General features: G+C 41.8%; 2 protein-coding genes across 2 annotated transcripts; both read right to left on the minus strand.

Annotated features, from left to right (window-relative positions):
• Positions 1–8785: 8785 nt before the first annotated feature.
• LOC118211415 (regulation of nuclear pre-mRNA domain-containing protein 1B-like) lies at positions 8786–15938 on the minus strand. Its single transcript, XM_035388609.1, has 7 exons — positions 14832–15938; positions 14392–14521; positions 13521–13663; positions 11704–11825; positions 10704–10830; positions 10103–10278; positions 8786–9190 (listed from the first exon to the last, which is right to left on the minus strand). The coding sequence occupies exons 1-7, from the start codon at positions 14980–14982 to the stop codon at positions 9041–9043; spliced, it is 999 nt and encodes a 332-aa protein (XP_035244500.1). The 5' UTR covers positions 14983–15938; the 3' UTR covers positions 8786–9040.
• A 116-nt stretch (positions 15939–16054) lies between these two features.
• Positions 16055–18892, minus strand: LOC118211414 (general transcription factor II-I repeat domain-containing protein 2-like). Its single transcript, XM_035388608.1, has 2 exons — positions 16816–18892; positions 16055–16691 (listed from the first exon to the last, which is right to left on the minus strand). Coding segments are annotated over exons 1-2 (1860 nt in total). The 5' UTR covers positions 18675–18892; the 3' UTR covers positions 16055–16690.
• Positions 18893–19444: the final 552 nt, after the last annotated feature.

Consider the following 19444-nt stretch of genomic DNA (forward strand, 5'->3'; position numbering starts at 1 on the left):
TTCTGCTATTGGTTTTTCTTTAGACTGTTGTCAAGAACATTTTCTCACAGGTGTCGCTTTCATACAAGAATACCAACAAATGGATAAATTGGAGTTACCTTATCTTGCATTCTGCTCCTACCAAATATTATTATAGTTATGTGATCTCAAAAACATTTTCAACGTACAAAGGTTCTAAGTTACTCATGCATACAGTACAAAGTCATCTATTAAAATTGGCAAATTCTAGGCCTGCCATTAAAAGTATTGATATCAAAATGAAACACTGGGTAACATTGCTTTGGAACAGAGCTTGTTTAATTTTTGTGAGCTAAGATAGCCAATATGTTTTGTTGTCATGTAACCTCATTTTGATATCAACGTTAAAAATGACAGCGAACAATATTGCCTATCTTAGCTCACACAAATGAAACAAGCTCAATTCCAAAGCAATGTTACCCAATGTTTCATTTTGATATCAGTACTTTTAACTAAGCCGTAACTTAGCAGGATGGCATACCGATGTTATATAATGGCCTCACAGATATATTTATCTCAGTATATTTGAATGGAGATGTACTTCTTTCTGTCATCACAGTATATAACAGCAATTGTGTACAGCCTCTTAATCAGCCCTTAGTGGATAACAGTTGAAGCATTGCACCTGATAACATGCACAGACATCATCATATCTTAAAATATGCTATTAATAATTAGTGAGCCAGCACACGTTTTTCAGTCCTTAAATTAAACATGTAGCCATGGTCCAATCATGTTAGGATGTGTGGTGCATTCAAAAAGATTCCAAATGGTTTTTATTATTAACATTGTAGTTGGAACTTGATTTGTTAATCACACATGTCCATGATTAGGAGATATTTCCAAGAAATGTATCCACGTCTTTTCACATACATTTCATATGACAGTTTCACTGCAGAGGAATTTGCACGGATATAAGATCTGTTTAATTCTATTCTGTTTCATCTTTTAAAATGTTATTATTTCATGGCCTGGTGTTATGATAGCTCACTGTCTTCAGTAAACAGACCAGACAATGGATTTATAGGGTCATAAAGGCCTGAAAGAGCCTAGCAAAAAAAAATATCATGATGTAATTTTGTTCAATAAAAATGCTCCTTTTATCATAATTGTTTTTGTTATAGAACGGATATCGGCAGCCCTGTAGAAAATTCACATTCTGTCAAGTTAATTTTGGTAGTTTCTGAGTGTGTGTGTGTGTGTGTGTGTGTGTGTATGTGTGTGTAAAAGAGAAAGAAAGAGAGAGCTAAACAATGCCATAAGCCTTTTCTCGCTATAGTTCAGAACTATAAAAGGTTTAACTTATAGCTAATAAAATGTAAAGGCTATACTTTACAAGTGCAAAACACACGTAGGCTAAGAGTGTACACTGGTTGCTACTGCTGTTATTCACAATGCAGTCAACACAATCCATCATGAAATAATATAGACCAGCCCATACCAAGAGTTTTAATGTTCTTGGGATAGGTTCCTGTGTCTAAAAATCCATTTGACCTTCACTGTTCCACAAATCTTTTAGCACTTCCAGGCTTATTTTTTGGGTGTTTCTTTGAAATGTGGCAGATAGGCATTGGAATGAAATTCTGAGAAAAACAATTCAGTCTAGTTGAACCACACACATCAATATACCTTTGTAAATACTAAGCAGATCTATATTGTCTCAGTTATTACATGGGAAGAATATTTTGTAGTAGCTTCTTTCTTACTTCAGACTCATGTACATCATTTCGGCACCTTTTTGTTTTAGGAGCTAATTTGAACAATGTTTCGCTTCCAAACTATTGCCAGAAATCAAAGCATTTTTATCATTTGCTGATACGGATGATGAAAAAGAAACAAAGCTGCACATGCCTTATCTTTCTGACATGATTACATTTTGACATTTAGCAGGAATTCTTATTCAGAGCAGCATACACAGATCACAGTTTTTTAAAAATGCTTTCTATTCACACAGCTGCATAGTTTACTGCAGATATTCAGGTTCAACGTCTTGCTCAGACATAGAACAACAGTGTCCCGGCTGGGAATCAAACACACAACCTTAGAGCTGAAAGAGCAGTTCCCTTTATACTAAACCATTATACTACACAATAAATGTCCAGTATTAATTCAGCTCTAACAAAGTACATATGAATCCAATAGGGACCATTTAACACTGAAGTTTTACAGTGTATATTATATTATATTATATAATTCACTCCTAGGCTACTGCAATGCCTTCCTACCTGCTCTGCACGCCAAACCATTCACCTGACTCTTCATTTCATCTGTGTCAATCAATGTCATAACCCCCATCCTTCATCACCTGCGCTTTCTCCCTTTAAAACATTGAGTGGACTTTACACTTAGCATGTACAGTGCCCCCTCCCCTCCCCTACACACACACAATGGAGCAGTTCTGGAGCACGTACATTTTGAGGAAGCTAGTTGGAAAGTGACTTGTGGCCAGCAATTGTGAAGGGAAGTTTGAGAAACAAGTTTGAGAAAACTAGCACTCTCACTGCTGCAAAGTGACAAATTGGCATTGACAAGTCAGGGTTTTATTTACACAAAGTGCATTTTATATCGACTTACTCCTGGGAATGAATGATAAGGAACAAGAGGGCCAGGCCAAAACGGCAGATAAACTAGCCTCTATCCTGGAGGCAACTGCAGAAATAAAACTCAGGGTCAAGTCAGGTCGACCCCACAATGCCCAGGCACAGGAAAATCAGATCCACGTTTGTTTCCTAACGGCTAAAGTGATAATTTATGCCACTGTGATGGTTCTGCGTCACCCAGAAATAAATGTAAACAGGAAATGGCTGAAATTAAAGCTTTCAAAAACAAGCAGAAAACCGCATCACCCCAAACAATCCAACCCTGCCCCTTAACCAGCAGTTGAGTGTATGCCAGCAATGTCTGGAAGCTTCAACAAGCAAATTCCTAGATCCGATTGAGCTGCCTACCATGCTAGAGACATCGCACTATCTCCAGCATGTGTGTTGCACTGGAATCATGTAGGTGGAGACAAACTCCATTGTCATGACAGTGGAAGGAGATTATGAGTATGAGTATGAATATGTGCACCAAGACACAGATGTTCTGGGTGAAGACTCGGTTATCTCATCCTCCTTCACTGGTGTCCAGTTCACAGACCAGCTTTTCAGACTGTACTACAGAGCACCCAGATGAAAAAGCTTCATGGAGCACTGTTCCCAGAATAGCAGAACCGCAACACTGATGAATCTAAATTTATTTAAATATATCATTGGACGTTACCTTTTTCAGACAGTGGTTCATTGCAGAACCAGTGTTAAATCCTAATGTAGTTACAGTAACAGCAACACATCAGCAAACGTATACAACTTGTCAAGACCAAACCAAACATACAGCATAAAAGGTTCGGGATGTGGTGTAGAGGAGCGCACTGCAGTTTAATGTCATTCCCTCCTACGTTCACTTTCACAAGATTTCCTCAGGGCATTTACCAGCACTGAGCCATATTTCACTCAGCATCCACAAAAAAAACCAAACGAACAAAAAAAAAAAAAACATCGAGAGCTGAAATCTGAGTCTGTGAAAGTGATAAACAAAAACTCAGGGGCGTTACCGTTTGTGTCGGGTAGCAGTGAAGTTAGGAATTGCCGCTTTCTGAGAAAGAGTATTTGCGGCAGAGCCCTTCGTATGAAAGGTGATGAAATCCACAAACATAACCACTTTACAGGAGAAAAAGTCTCTTCCTCCGTTTGTGATTGATCCAGAAATGACTTCTTGGACACTTTGAAACCTGCCTCTGCTTGTTGAATGTTGAATGAACAGAACAACACTGTGTTATCATCCAAAAACAATTTCCACTGGATGCTTTGCAAATAGAACGTTGTGTTGTTTCTGTTGTAAACAGATTAGCCCGTAGGCTCATTTTAATCCGCTGAGATAACACTTACGGCTCGACAGAACCTTGCATGACATGCTGCATTTCCCTTGACTGGCTTTGTTGTTTTTCTACAACTTGTTTATGAATTACATTTTCCATAGCCAGTAGTGTAAATAAACATATGAAGCAAGTTAATTTTACTTTTCTGTCTGTTTTTTACAGTGTGACAGTACACCGATACTGCCATGACATAGTGTCATACAGTCATCTGAACCTTGATTGGGTGCTATGGTCAGATGCTTTATGACCAGGCACATCAGTGGTGGGTTTGAGCTCAGAAGAAGGACATCCTACCTTTGGTGTAATATGGTGGTGGACCTTTAATGTGCATTTTTTGCATATACAACGTCCTGGGGCTTTTGCTAAAGTCAATGGAATCATGAGATCCAGCACAAAGATATTTTGGCCAAAAAAAGGCAAATTCTCAAAAAGGGGAAGCTGTGGGTGTAAGGTATACAAACATAAGACTTAACAGATACTACTTGAATCAGTAGTGATGCAATGTTAATGTGCTCAATATCCCATTGTAATCCATTTGTAATGTTCCTGGTATAAAACCATATGTTTGCACCATAAATCTCTCTTTGTCTAAGCAAAACCCTAAGCTCATTTCCAAATATTTAAAATGTCATTAAAACAACCAATAATTTAGATTATGTATGTTGACCCTTGACAATTATTTTAGCAGAAAAAAACATTGGAATGAAATGATGGAGTTGAATTCTGAGCTTATAAATTGTCCAGCCCTTGAGAATTAATTTAGCAAAACTTGTTTTGTCTTTCAACCTACAAAGACCAGCTAAAGAAAGATAAAAATACTCAAAATATGTTTATAGAGAATACTGTCAGCCAATCATATACTCAACTCCATTTTAAGGAGGGCTGAGAATTATCTAAATCCATTGTACAAGCATGATGACAACGAGAAGCAGTGTTTGCTTCATAGATGAATAATGTTCCTGACTCCATTGCTTATTTAAACAGTTGTAAAATAGACTTGTGTTGTAAAGTAAATTTAAATGTCTAATTAAACTAAAAACACAAACATGGTTTTCAAGGCGACCGACTGGAGCAGTACTAGGATGTAAAATGTCATGGAGCTCCTAACAAGTACAAAATATAACACCCATAAATAACCATCATTATCTCATACTTCTCGGAAATTTTGGTCTTGTACTCCGTGATTGATTGAAATCAGCCAATAGGAAAAAAATGGTCTCTAGAAGACTGTACAGTATATTGTTTAAAACATTGAATGTATTGATGTTTCCATGGGCAATAATTACCCCTGAGACTATTTACCCTAAAGAGACAGAGCAGTCATAAGTGTTGATTATGGGATGCTATAAATAAGTGAATGAATTAAAATAATTTAAGTTCACAACACTTTGGCACTGCAACTTTTCTAAGTTGTTATATATATTGTCGACAAAATGAACTTACAGAAACAATAAACATGTTTCCAGTGATGATAGAGCTAAATGCACTTAAGTAAGAGTGGTTGTGGCAACACGAGTCACTTAGTCATGCCTTGCCAAGGACTCAAAGTGGTAATGGACATTTTGTTGGGGCGACATAGCTCAGGAGGTAAGACCGATTGTCTGGCAGTCGGAGGGTTGCCGGTTCAAACCCCGCCCTGGGCATGTCGAAGTGTCCTTGAGCAAGACACCTAACCCCTAACTCCTAACTGCTCTGGCGGATGAGAGGCATCAATTGTAAAGCGCTTTGGATAAAAGCGCTATATAAATGCAGTCCATTTACCATTTACCATTTGTTATTTAATTTGCCATTATTGAGCCATAAAGGTTAATGAGGAAGCAGAAAGGACATTGCATTATTTAATCTGCCTTCAATTAACCACAGAAGTTAACTGAGAACTGAACCCTCATTTTCAGCGATGAACTCGGCAACCAAACTGGGTATGGTAGTGTAGTGCAAGGTATAATTAGACAGCCAGTTATAGAAAAAATGTTATAGGACTTGGACCAGGACACTGGTGTTAAAATGATATATTGTTCAATACAGCCACAATAATTATTACAATATTATGAAATATGTATAAATATTTAATTTATAAAATATGGAAACACAAACAAAAGCTAACATAAAGATCTTCAGAGCAGTGATTTGTGCAGCTGCATGAGGAATTATGTCCAGCTCGTGAGATACACCTGTCAAAATTCTGCTGTTCTTCACTGTATTAATTGCTGATTGATTGAGTCACTACAGCACAATTTCTGATAGTGTTTTGTCATTTTCTTTTTCGAAGAGAAGTTGTACTAGATATGAGCCCCCGGTGAAAACAGCTTTACTGATGAGGCTGGGTTCGATTTGACAAGGCAGAGGAGGCTGGATGGATCATTAGCCATTGTGCCGTTGTTGAAGTCCCTGGCCAGCATGGGGGAAATATCACTCTCTCTGCAGCCATCAGCACACAGTGGGTCCTCCAACACCAAGTCCAAGGAGCTGTGCTGTGCTTTTACAGTTTAGGTGAATTTTAAATTCATTGCATTTTGGTATAACAATGAATGAATGAAGTAAAATATCCCTACTGCAAAACCAACATAACTTCTCATAATGCTTTGCCTATGCTGCGTGGACTGTTGGGTAGTATGTCGTCTCACAGGTGACTGTTTAAGTGGACTGCTAAAATTACAGCATCAAATGCTACAAGTTTGGAGACAAATGGCATTGCAGTGATGTGCAATGGGGGGAAACATTGTGTGTGTGTGTTGGTGCAGGGGCGTTGGGGAGGGGGGGGTGGTGTATGGATAAGAGTTTTCGAATATAACTCACTTAATTTTTTCCTTAGTATTTGTTTTTAATGATTTATGTTTTTTCATGAGTCAGTTTTCTCAGAAGTAATCCCTTTTTTTTTTAAATGGAGGAATGTTTGAAGATCATCAGATTTTGACTGATGATCTTCAGATGGTCCTGCATACTTCTTTTTAAGGAATAATTCTGAGAGAACTGACTCATGAAAAAACATAAATCATTAAAGACAAATACGAAGTAAAAAAAATGAAATGAGTCTTACATTAGAAACCCCTGCTATACTCATGTGTTTGATCAAAATGTGATGCAACTGCATGGGAGCCGGTCGCCTCTTCAGCCTTAACTTATTGAAAAACATTGATGGCAGCACGGCATTTACAATAAAGTTCAAATGCTCAGGTCCATCTTTAAATATTGTTTTATTCAAACCGCAAAAGCATAGGAAATTCAGAGGGGAGAAGGTTTTTCCATACACAAAATTCCTGATGCTCCCAAGACAGTATATTTGGCCGTATTCAGCCTTTTCTTTCCTTGTTCCCCCAAACTAGCAGACATTCCAAAGCATTAACTCAGTTGATTCTCAAGGAAAGGGTCAATTTGGGCACATATTAAAATGTCTGCCATTTCTCTAAAATGTCTTCCCAGTCATTCAACTGTGGCCAAATCCGAGGTGGGAAAAGAACGCGAGGACATTTTTGTTCCCATAAAAGGGACGCCGTGTCCACACATCTGCTCCGTCGCTTTCCTTCCGCTTTCTGTTTTCAAAGCCCAGCCGATACGTTTTCGGTACATGGAGAAAAAAAAAAAAAAAAATCTAGAATAACATGTTTGTGCCGCAGTGGAGATTCTGGTAACGCATTATCATTTGAGAACTCAAAGCGCTCCCAAAAGAAATATTATTCACACAGACCTATTAGCCCGGAGGTTTCGATCCGGAATCAGGTCCAGACGTGTCTGTGCCCCCCAACCCATCCACCTGTGGATGCTGCCTCACCAGCAGAGTTCTCTCTCATCAAGCACTATTCAAAGGCTGCAGTAACTGCTCACCCAGTGGTCTTCTCATTGTTTTTAAGCCAAAAGGGTTATTTTATATGAACATAATGTACAGTGGGCCAATAGTGTACATATGACAACAGCGTAGTAACGCTAACATTTGAAACTACTGTGAAAGCTGGCACAATCAATTACATCTTTTGAGAATGAATTTATTACTAGCACCAGGTTCAAAAGTTGTCAGGCAAAATGTCCACAATTACAGGATAGAATGAAAACACAAACGGGGAATTTGAGGTTCTGTATATACCTGAAGATTATCAGATTCCTTAAGTAAATAAAAAAACTTTTTTTTTTATTAAAAAAAAAAAAAAAAAAAAGCCATTAACCACACTAATTAACCTCAGCATAATTATATTCCCCACAATACAAACTTGGAGGAAAGAATAGGTCATGTTTGAAATTTATTTACTTCAGATATTCAAAAGGAGCATTAAAATTCAGTGAGAAACGATCAGTGAGTGTGATTACCCCTCTTCCAGTGTGACTGCGGCCCCCTTTCAGGTTAGGTCAGGCCCTTTGCATTTAATCCACCGAGAATTCAATAGCGATGGACGAATAGCATCGGTAAAATAAGGCTCTAAGCAAGAGAAACGCTGGGAATCAGGTAAGTACCCTTGATACTTACTCATCAAATTTAGTATGTCTCAGGTCTGAGGAAAAGTGTTTTTAAAGTACTTCCTCAAAATTCAGGCTGGTCAAACCCAAAGCAATCAAGCGAGAAATCGCCCAAACAAGTCTGTCACGTAGCGGGAAAAAAAAGACGGTGCTAAAAGAAGCAAGAGTCAAAGGCCTTGTGCTCGTCTCTTCAAAACCTAAATGGTGAATCTAAAATCCAGGCTACCAGAACATCTAACCCACAAAAAATAATTCAAAAAAAATTAAGAAAGAAAAACTTACAAAATTTTTGTAAACTGAAGTCTAACTTAACAAACCGCTTCCCTTTTTAGCTGGAGGCAGAAATGTACCAGTCTTTTAGTGTGTGTGTGTGTGTGTGAAAAACATATTTTTTTTATTTATTTATTTTTTTTTTTTTTAAAAAGCTCATTCCCCAGCTGCTGAAGGTAGTCAGGCTCTGGGGCAGCGGCAGCCGGGGTCGTTTCTCATCCCGGATCCGCCTCGGTAGTCTAGCGGGAAGCGAAAGCGGTCGCTGGTGGGGAAGGGGCCTCGCTTTTGCGGGGCGGGGGGAGGTGTGGCCTCGCTTTTGCGGGGCGGGGGGAGGTGTGGCCTCGCTTTTGCGGGGCGGGGGGAGGTGTGGCCTCGCTTTGGGGGCGGGGCTCAGTCCGTGGAGAAGAGGTCCCCGGCCGAGGGCAGCGGGGCCAGGCCCCCCGTCACACTGGGCAGGAGCGACAGGTCCGGCAGGCTCTGGATGTGCGACTTGAGCTCCCTGCGCACCTGCGTCACCCGGGCCAGCTTCTGCTTGAACTCCTGGAACGCAACGGAGTGCGGCTGACTTTCACTGCCTGGCCTGACCTTGACCCATGACCCATGACCCATGACCCTGAACCCCACCCTGACCCTAACCCCACAGACCGATGGCTCGGCTACAAAGAGAATACAGCTCCTATCCCCAGCAGACTGAAGTCCGTACACAGCTTCAGCCAGTGGTTCTCAAACTTAGAACTGAACTTAGTCCTGGAGACCCTGTTTAAGCTGGTTTTCATTCCAACCACAATTGCAATCCCAGAATTTTAACAAACTGTTAAATCTTATTATTATTATTTTTTTATTAGAAGCTTTTCAATGTGTCAGGGATTATTTACCCTCTTACGCCACATGTCCAAAACTGCTATGCATGCCAAGAAGCGTAGAAGTCCCATATTCACATTGAGCTATATTGCACGCAATTACATAAAGAGATAAAAACAAATTACTGATCAAATTAAAGACAGGTGAAACAATAGGCTCCTGACTGGAGAAAGAGTAGACACGTCGCCATTAAAACTAACCATTTAGCAGATAACCATGAATTCAAAGACAGAGTAAAATGATATTGAGCCAAACCTGCATTGTGTTAACAGGTTTAAGGAAAAAATAATGAATGAAATTAAACGTGTGTTCAAGAACCTTAACTGAGCAAGGGATTGGCTGTAACAAAATAACAAAAGCCAGCATATACAGGAGTGCCCAGTACAGAGTCTGAGAACCACTGACATCAGGGATGTGCCCTGCCTAGATCCCAAGGGCACTGCCTTCCAGCAAAATAAATAAATAACTAAATATATATACACACACACACACACATTTATATATTTTAAAAAAAATTTACAAATACAACAGCTATCATAGAGAATAAATGCTAAACATGATGCACTAGGCACTAGTAGAAGCAACCCTTGCCTCCAGCTTCTTCTCTCTGTGAGACAGCGCCTCCTTCTGGCTGTGGATGTACTCGGTCAGCATGCGGGCCAGCTGCCGCCGGTCCTCCAGCTCGGCGGCCAGGCGCCCGTTGTACTCGGCCAGCAGGAGGCAGGCTTCGTCCACCGTCTTGGACAGCTTGTCCGCGGCCTCCTTATCTGTGCGCAGACACACGCTCACCGCGTAAGCAACGGGCATCGCGCAGGCAAGACGCGCTCGGGGCAGAAACCGCGGGTCGCCATGCCGACGCAACAACAGGACGTGCCGTCATTCGTCCTCGACGCAAACACCTACGCTACGTTAAAATCTGCCGTGTCAATAAAAAGCCGTTTTTACAGCCGGCTCAAAAAAAATCAATTGATAACGGAGGACGAATTTCGCTGCTAAAGTGGGTAAAACCATTTTCAGAATACAAAATATTTACAATGCAATTTTTCACTGCGTGCAACAAGGGTTATGTCTCTCAATTTAAAAAAAAAAAAAAAACAACTAACAAAAAACGTGAAAATTGAAAGTCTGCAGCAGGGGGAAATGACTTCAGGACGGAACCTCTGCGGGCACGCAGCCCCCCTTCCACTCTCACCCGTGATCTTCTCCAGCAGGGACACGTCCTGCACCTCCTGCGGCAGGGAGGCGATCTTCTGGCGGACGGAGGCGTCCCCCGAGGCAGCGCTCTCCAGGTCCTGCAGGGCTTTCACCAGCTCCTCCGTCTGGGGGGGGGGGGGGGCACACAAGACAAGGGGGTTCAGGAGTCCTGCCAGGAGCAGCCTGGGGCCCCCCCACTGATGCACTCGGTGGCCTGGTATCCAGCCCCATAACTGTGCCAGCGTCCCCTTTGTTGGCTTATTGGGGCTGAAACCTAGCTGGGCTGGGGCCACTTCAAGCTGAGCCTATCCACTTTAAGCTGAGTCTATCCACATTAAGCTGAGCCTATCTACTTTAAGCTGAGTCTATCCATATTAAGCTGAGCCTATCCACTTTAAGCTGAGTCTATCCATATTAAGCTGAGCCTGTCCGCGTTCAGTCGAGTCTATCCATGCAAAGTCAAGCCTACGTTCCTACACAAAAAATTAACAAGGAGCAACTTTCGCTGACAATGCATCAGAATCAAGTGCAAGTGCAGATCCATGCAAATTAGGCAGTGCACAAAATAGATTCCCCTTAGCTGGCTCAATGTCGGATTTCGGAGCAATATCACATTGTTTTATTTTGCAGTCAAGAGGGAAAAAAAACTATGGATCACATAGTTTGCATTTTATGCTAGGCTGTAAAACGAAACATAAAGAGTCACTGCTTGGGGTCTTTAGAGGTAATGTGACGGCCTTTTTTCAAGATATATTAGTCCGGGCAGCATGTTTAACTACCAGCTTCGGGGCCCTGTGTCTGTGAAAGGTTTGGCACACTGAGGAAGGAGAAAATACTGCCCCAAATGGACCATGCGCTTGTGATTTTTCTACATGATTACCGTTCAGCGATATAACGAGGAGAAAATAAGACCGCTCTGACATCTACTGGCGAGAGGGTGGAAGTGCAGCCTGCTCCTGGCAGCCGTGGGGGGAAAGGAGGACAGAATGAGAGCTCACCAACAGCGGGACCGTTGTGTCGGTGTCCGTTGGAGAGTAGTGCCCCCTGTAGTCGTCATCGTCCTCTTCCTCCTCTTCCTCCTGCACCTTTTGGTGGGCGCGCTTGGTGGCTTTTTTCTCTTCTGCAAGTCATACAAGATTTGGGTGAATTCTGACAAGGTCAATTTAACCCTTTCCTTTCCAATAAAGGAGTGCAGTATCAGCATCCGTTCGGTAAACAAAACTACACTGAATCTAAATCTACACTACTACAAAGAGACGTACCGGTGAGCAGGGCAGAGCAGGCAGACTGTGAGGGCTCGACTGACCGGGAGGGTGGGGGGGGGGGGGGGCGGGGGGGGTGTTGCCTGTGGCCGGTGGTGGCACAGGCTGGATTCCATACCAGGCTTCCTGTCATGCGTCAAGCCGACCAAGCTAAATACTCCGAGGCAGGGCTCTACAGCGCTCCCATTTCAGGAGCATTTGCTCCTGAAACTGAGGTGTGCCAACTGGAAAAATTATTTAGGAGCACTAATTGGGAGGTGCTAGATTGCTCCTTAGTGCCCATGTGCTCCTCGGATTAAAAAAAAATTTTTTTTGCATATAGCCCTGTGAGGGGGTCATGCAATTTTACAAGTTTTATTGATTTTTTTCAGATGTAAAGCAAACGTCCACTGCTGAAAAGAAAAAAAACGCCTATCCTATAGGCTAACTGCAAGTTTTTCTCTGGATTTCTTTCACATAATGAGGCCCCCAATTTGACGGGTGGTTTTCCTTGCGGCGTCCCCATAATGCATTGTGCTCGCACTTCCAGGGAGGATTGAACACCACACACCATCATGGGAACGGTCAACTGCTTTGGTTGCCCAGGCGACAAATAACCAATGGCAACAGTTGTACTTAAACACAGCCTGTAAAAACACTCCTTCATATTACCCATATGCCTACAGGGCAACAGTATGGTATGCTGGTATGAGAAGAGTAAAGCAACTGTGCAGAAATAACCAAAATGGTGCCAAAAATACAGTACACTGCACATTTAAACAGAAGGTTCTGTCTTATTCTGTCACAAAAACCATGCTGAACTCATCAGCTGGGTTGGTTTAGTTTTTCCACATGAAATGCAGGATGCACTAGTAAAACATTCAAATAGGCCTAAATAAAACATGATAATGGTTTAGGAGGATCGGCTGAGCCAAAAATGGACTGTTAAAATAATTTACAGTGGTGAGTACAGAACAGAAAGCAAACTGCAAGCCAAGCACTTACAAGCTGAGCTTATAAGTACTGGCAAGTAAACGCTAAATAATAGGGTTGTGCTGGTTAAGAACAGAGGCCCAAAACACCTTACAGTTTTCACTGTAAAAAGAATGGAATAAACCCACTCCGGGCCGAGTATGGGCAGGTGCAAATTAAGGGGTTAATCACAAAAAAATGTTTTGGAGGACTTGTAAACAGCTTCTAAAAAAACTCCCCAAAAAATATTCCCACTCCCAAATTCTTGAAAATTGTGCTGAAATTGGAGGATGTTTAATCTTGTACTACTGTCTTTGTTGATACTAATAACCTTCACAAAGGAGAAAAAAAACCATACTTCCTACTTTGGCAATATCAAAGGGGGAAAAGGCCTAAAAGAAAATCAAATCTGATAGATTACAGCATCACAAAACTGGCAACATATAAATTCCTGCACTGACATTACATAAATTTTGCAGTTCATATTGATTTTACCCCGCAGTTGTGAAATGACACAACCCACTGAAAATACAATGCCAGTTACACTGGAAACATGTTGCCAGCAGCCTCGGTAGACACAATGTTACAGGGGCTCTACTGACCAGGGGCAGGCTTGCGCTTGGGGCTGTTTGAGTCCTCGATGGCCAGCTTCAGCGCATGGATGAAGTCCGGCCGGTACACTGCACGCTCCTTCCAGATATGCAGCAGCCTCTCGATGTGCTTTCTGCTGCCCTCGTCCCCTTCTCTGTGGGACAAAACAAATCGGTCTGGCGGCAGTCAGAATCTGGGGTCCAGCCCTTCTTACAGTTACAGTTCAAAAAGCGAGAGATCTTACCCTCGGTACACCAAGCCGGCGAGTTTCAGTTCACAATGACTAAAGGAAAAATTCCCCTCTCAATCTGTGTGTTGATATCATGCGTTGTATTTTGCGGTAGCAATCTATGCCAAATACGGTTGGATTAATTTTGTAAGTTATATATAGAAGCATTTTTTTAAATGTGTGCCTTGACAAAAAAGTCCTCCGGTTTTGCACTGTAACGATTCCCATCGTGCATTTAATAAACATCTCATATGCATCGCTTTGCAATGCGCTATGGGAAACACGGAAATGGCTACCTACCAGGGGCCCAGGGATTGACATAAAAAGTCTGAGATACGAACATCTTATTGTCGCGCTCAAATGACACAAATCTGCACATGCATACACTGAAACTGTAAAGATGTCCTGTTGCCCAAAGAGAAAGTTACACTAACTCGCCTATGCATGGTTGTTTACGGTTATTTAGGCAAGTAGTGTAGAAAACAACAATGCAACTTCTCTTATTTGCCTATCTGACACCAATGTTGTTACTGTCTTACTGTTTCATATCTTATTGGAATGCAGGAAGCCATGCCACGTTTAACTGAGCTGAGAAATGTTAATGCAAGAGGAAAACATCAACATCTTGCGGCACAGCACAAACGCCTACCTACCTTGCGACATGAGAACATGCATCAAGGAGGACAGACTCAAAATCCCGAGTGAACTCTGGCCCTTTTCTCTTGCTGTTCTGGATCACGTCGTTAGCAAGGTGCAGGAAAGTCAGCTTCCTGCTAGTTTTGGCTGAAACACAGTGAATGCATCAACTTGACACAAAACGAATTATAACTGCCAATAACAACTAACGTAAAGTAAACAGACTAAACCCATGTCAGACATCCCAACCTTGATGTACTAAAGCCGCGTTTAACCGTGTTATCGATTATGCACAGGGGAGCTAAAAGTCGTGTTATGTCGACGTTTCACAACTAGACTTAAACAGCAGTCGCAGAGGGGATTCGTGACCCACCGTGTATACAAATACTTAGCTACCTAGCTAGCTACCATTAACTAGCACACAGGATAAGTTACTTTCTTGGTTCAGGTCACATACCTTTTTTCAGTTCTCGGTGCCATACATGCACAATAGGAGAAGAATGTTTTCGATGATGAATAATCCACAGCGACAGCGTCTGGACGCTTTGCTGAGAGTTGCTAAGTTCAGACAACTTTTTCTCCAGAGCAGATTCAGAAAAAGACGACATTCTGTCTGCTACCTTTCTAACTCAGTTTACGCAACCTCGGCTGACGTTAACTTGGGTCTCTGTAACTGACTCCGCATGAATAAAGTGGTCTACGGATAAATAAGTCAGAGGACGTTCCAGTTCAACAAGCCGACCACATACATGCTTAACTTGACAAACAGATCGCTATCTCTCACTTACATAGTTTTAGCACCGTCAACCTAGCTGCCTTGTTGTTATCGTTAACAAGACTGCCAATGACTAGTTACCCCACACACTTAAATTACAAACTTGCAGATTTAAAATAAATATTAGCTAGCGCTAGCTAGCTTACCTAGCTAGCAAACAAACAAATCCAAGGATCGCCACTCACTGGCCAGTGCCAACGACCATTTCGCTTTGCTAATGCTAACTTGCTTTGGTTTAGGTGGTTAACAAATTGCTGACTGTGGCAGATAACCGTGTGAAAGTTGGCTAGCTAATGCTAGCTAGCTGGTTACTAAGGCAGCAACAGAAAGCGAGCTTATTAAAATAAACCAAAATTGACAACGTTAGTTACCTCCCGTTAACAAGATCGTATTAACTAGATAGCATTAACAAACTAATCACTAGTCACAACAGAGCAATAGTGTACGAATCTACCGAACAAGATCACGAACTAGTTTAGACTAACTATGCAATGCAGGTAACTTAGCTAGCTAGCTAGCTAACGTGACACTACTATGGACCCCACTAATCCAAGTTAGCTAGCTAGCTATATGAGTTCGCTTACCAACTTGATTAATGTTAGCTAACGTTAATACATACAAAGTCGTCATAAGCAAAATTAAGGAAATAATAATTAATAAATTCCTCCCATTCGTTAACAGGTTGTTGATGCCTAAAACTTAAATTAAAGCTGGCTACAACTTCATGGTACTTTCGTGCTGCAGTTAGCAGCTTTTGCTAGCTGGCTAGTGACGAGTACCACCTGAAAAACGTCACGATGTGGTCGTGTGACCTTTTACCCGGAGTTCAACACGAATCAGATGAGAGAACGTTGAATACGCTCAGAGACGACCCAGCAACCGGAGTCGACGTCTGTATCCTCTAGAGCAGGGGTGTCAAACTCATTTTTACCGAGGGCCACATCAGCATAATGGTTGCCCTCAAAGGGCCAGATGTAACTGTAAGACAGTATAAATGTAACTAAATGTCACCAAATATAATGTAAAATAAATGTAACTACTCCGTAATATATTGTTAAATAACTTTCTGTATTTATTACTTAAAGTTACAAATATTACATATGCATTTGCATAGATGTAAAAAAAAGTGTTTGCTTGTTGCTCTGTTACTATAACATAAATCCAATGATCAAACTATTCACAGAAAAATATTAAAACACAAGTTAAGACATTAACTTTCTTCAAAAAATTTTTGTCACAGTCGAGAGGGTCAGAATAACGTACAACCAACTATAGTGAGCTGCTAAGAACATGTGTGACAGATGTAGCATTTTACAAAAACAAATGGCTGCACACAGCCTTGCAGGAGTAAACATTTGTCTGCATAAACCTGTAAACAACAAATACATTACTACACAAAAAGCAGTATATGTAATAAACTCAAAATAATAAAATAGGGTTGTCTCAGTTCACAACTAGGAGTTGAAAATGATGAGGATATGCTCCCTGTCCTTGAACACACCAAGTGGATCCCCTCCACCATCCTCATCCATTGATCATGTTCTGAAAACAACAAACACAAAACAAAATGCAAGAACAATCACTAAATTGCACTCAGTTTAACTATTCTTATTTTTGGTTGAAATACATTTTATCATATTTTAATTAGGTTTTTAAAAATACTTACCAATGTGTTTTCTGGCCAGATGTCTGACACCGTTTTCCTTTGGCCAGTGTGTCAATGTCTGGTTTTAGCTCTTGTGCTGTGGCAATCCGTAAAACAGCGTGGAGGTTGTCATCAGTGATGCGTGATCTGTGCTTGGTTTTGTTCAGATTCATTATTGAAAACATCTGTTCGCACAGATAGGTGCTCCCAAACATAGACAGAACACGGGCAGCATGAAGTCGAAGCTGTGGCATCACACCAGGGGGCAGTAGACGGTAAAAGTCCTCAATTGCAGCATCCTGGAACTTTGCTCTCAGGCCACTGTCGCTTTGAAGCTCGATTAACTCCAGCTGAAGGTGATGGGGTGCACTGCTGACGTCGGTGGTGAAAGGACTGGCAAAGATGGCAAAGCCCGAGTGCTGTGCTTTGAAGTCAGAGAAGCGCCGATCAAACTCATTCATTAACCGGCTCAGTTTGGTAGCCAACCGGGCACATGAAAAAGCATCGGGAACTGAGGCTGAGATGCTCTGACAAACAGAAAAGTGGGCAAGATTGTCCTGTTCCACTTGCCACTTCCATAGGTCAAGTTTACGCTGGAAACATGTGATCATGTCGGACATCTGCGTGATGACTTGTTTGCGTCCCTGCAGCTTCTGATTCAGTTGGGCGAGATGCTCAGTTATGTCACATAACATAGCAAAATCACACAGCCAGTTTGGATCTGACAGTTCGGACAAGGGTTTTCCTTTACTCTGCATGAAAAGAGCAATATCTTCCCTAAGCTCAAAAAATCGTTTGAGGATTTTGCTCCTACTCAGCCACCTCACTTCTGTATGGTACGGCACGTCTCCGTACTCCGAGCCCATCTCCTGCAAGAACAGCTGGAACTGGCGGTGATTCAGGCCACGCGCCCGAATGAAGTTCACTGTTTTCATGACCGTGGTCATTATATCATCCATCCCCAGCACCTTTCCACACAAAGCTTCTTGATGGATAATGCAATGATACGTTATCAGAGGCGTGTGACAGTTACTTTTTTGCATTTTCTCCTTCATTAGTCCAACCAAGCCCGCTTTTCCTCCACACATTGCAGGCGCACCATCTGTAGTTAATCCCACCAACTTTTCCCAGGGCAATCCAGTTTTACTTACGGACTTCTCCACCGCATCATAAATGTCCCGTCCCGTTGTGGTCCCATGCATGGCAGCTACATCCAAGAGCTCCTCGGTGACAGAGAGGTCCGACTTCACGCCTCTAATAAAAATGGATAGCTGTGCCATATCCGTGTTGTCTGTACTTTCATCAACCGCTAATGAAAAAGCGGTGTAACTGCGTGACTCTTCGGCCAGCTGTGTTGACAGGTTTGCTGCTAGCTCCTTGACTCGGTCCGCAATGGTGTTTCTTGACAAACTGACATTTTTAAAAGTCTGTATCTGGTCGGGGCACACCTGCTCACACACCTTCAGCATGCACTGCTTCAAAAACGCACCCTCTGAAAAAGACTTTGAAGCGCGGGCGATTTCTTCAGCCACCATAAAGCTAGCTTTCACTGCTGCATCGTTTTTGGTTGTGGCTTTGGTGAACAAATTCTGCTGCGATCGCAGTTTGCCTTTTAGTTCTTTGACAATTTGTTGTTTTTCATGAAGGCTAACTTTGGCATACTTGGCTCCGTGTTTGGTGTCAAAGTGTCGACGTAGATTGTACTCTTTGACGACCGACACCGCCTCATAACACAAAAGACATACCGGTTTTTCTCCTTGAAGCACAAACATGTATTCGCCTTCCCATCTTTCTTGAAACTGCCTTCCATCTGCATCAATCTTTCTCTTCCTGGACATTTCGGGGTCAATTGCGGATATTCTCAATTTCACTTGTAGCATTAATTGAACACCTGCGATCTAGTGGCGGGATGCCGTCACTTCGCGGGTAACAATCACCATGCATTGTGGGAAATGTAGTTTATGGTCAATGCACGCTTTAAAGCAGCATAGACCTATTTTAAGACAGATTTTAAAACCAATTAAGCACTCGCGGGCCACATAAAATGCCGTGGCGGGCCACATCTGGCCCGCGGGCCTTGAGTTTGACACATGTGCTCTAGAGTTAGACAACTAGATATGGTTTTCTCCCCATCCATTTCATTAAAAAAATTTAACTACAAGTATGTATATTTATGGTCACATTTGGGCTAAGTTTTGCAATCAAAACATCTTTCTAATTTTAAGAAGCAATGACGTTTTTGAATTTTTTAAATTTTATTTTATTTTACGGATTCTTTGAAATCAAGGGAATTCATTTTTAATGTTGATTCGTGATCGTAATTTTTTTTTCTTCTGGAAAGTCACATGCTGCAAATAATTATGTGCAATTCTGTTCACCAAAGTGTCCGAAAATGCAGACTTAAGGGAAGGGTGCACTGGGCGCATCAAGGGCGGTGTCAAGATCACAAACGACGGAAAATTACATATGGGGGACAACACCAAACCCTCCCTCATTCAAGTGAGAATGTGCATTGGCATGTGCGAGGGCTCAAGGGTAGACTTGGGGACAGGGGGCTCTATATTTGGACAGGCTATTACATCATTACCCACACATCACACTGTCTCTACACTGGTATCATCTGAACTGAATGGTTTGCTCCTCAGTCCCT

This window comes from Anguilla anguilla, chromosome 13 (assembly GCF_013347855.1).
Source record: "Anguilla anguilla isolate fAngAng1 chromosome 13, fAngAng1.pri, whole genome shotgun sequence".
NCBI classification, from domain to species: Eukaryota; Metazoa; Chordata; class Actinopteri; order Anguilliformes; family Anguillidae; genus Anguilla; species Anguilla anguilla.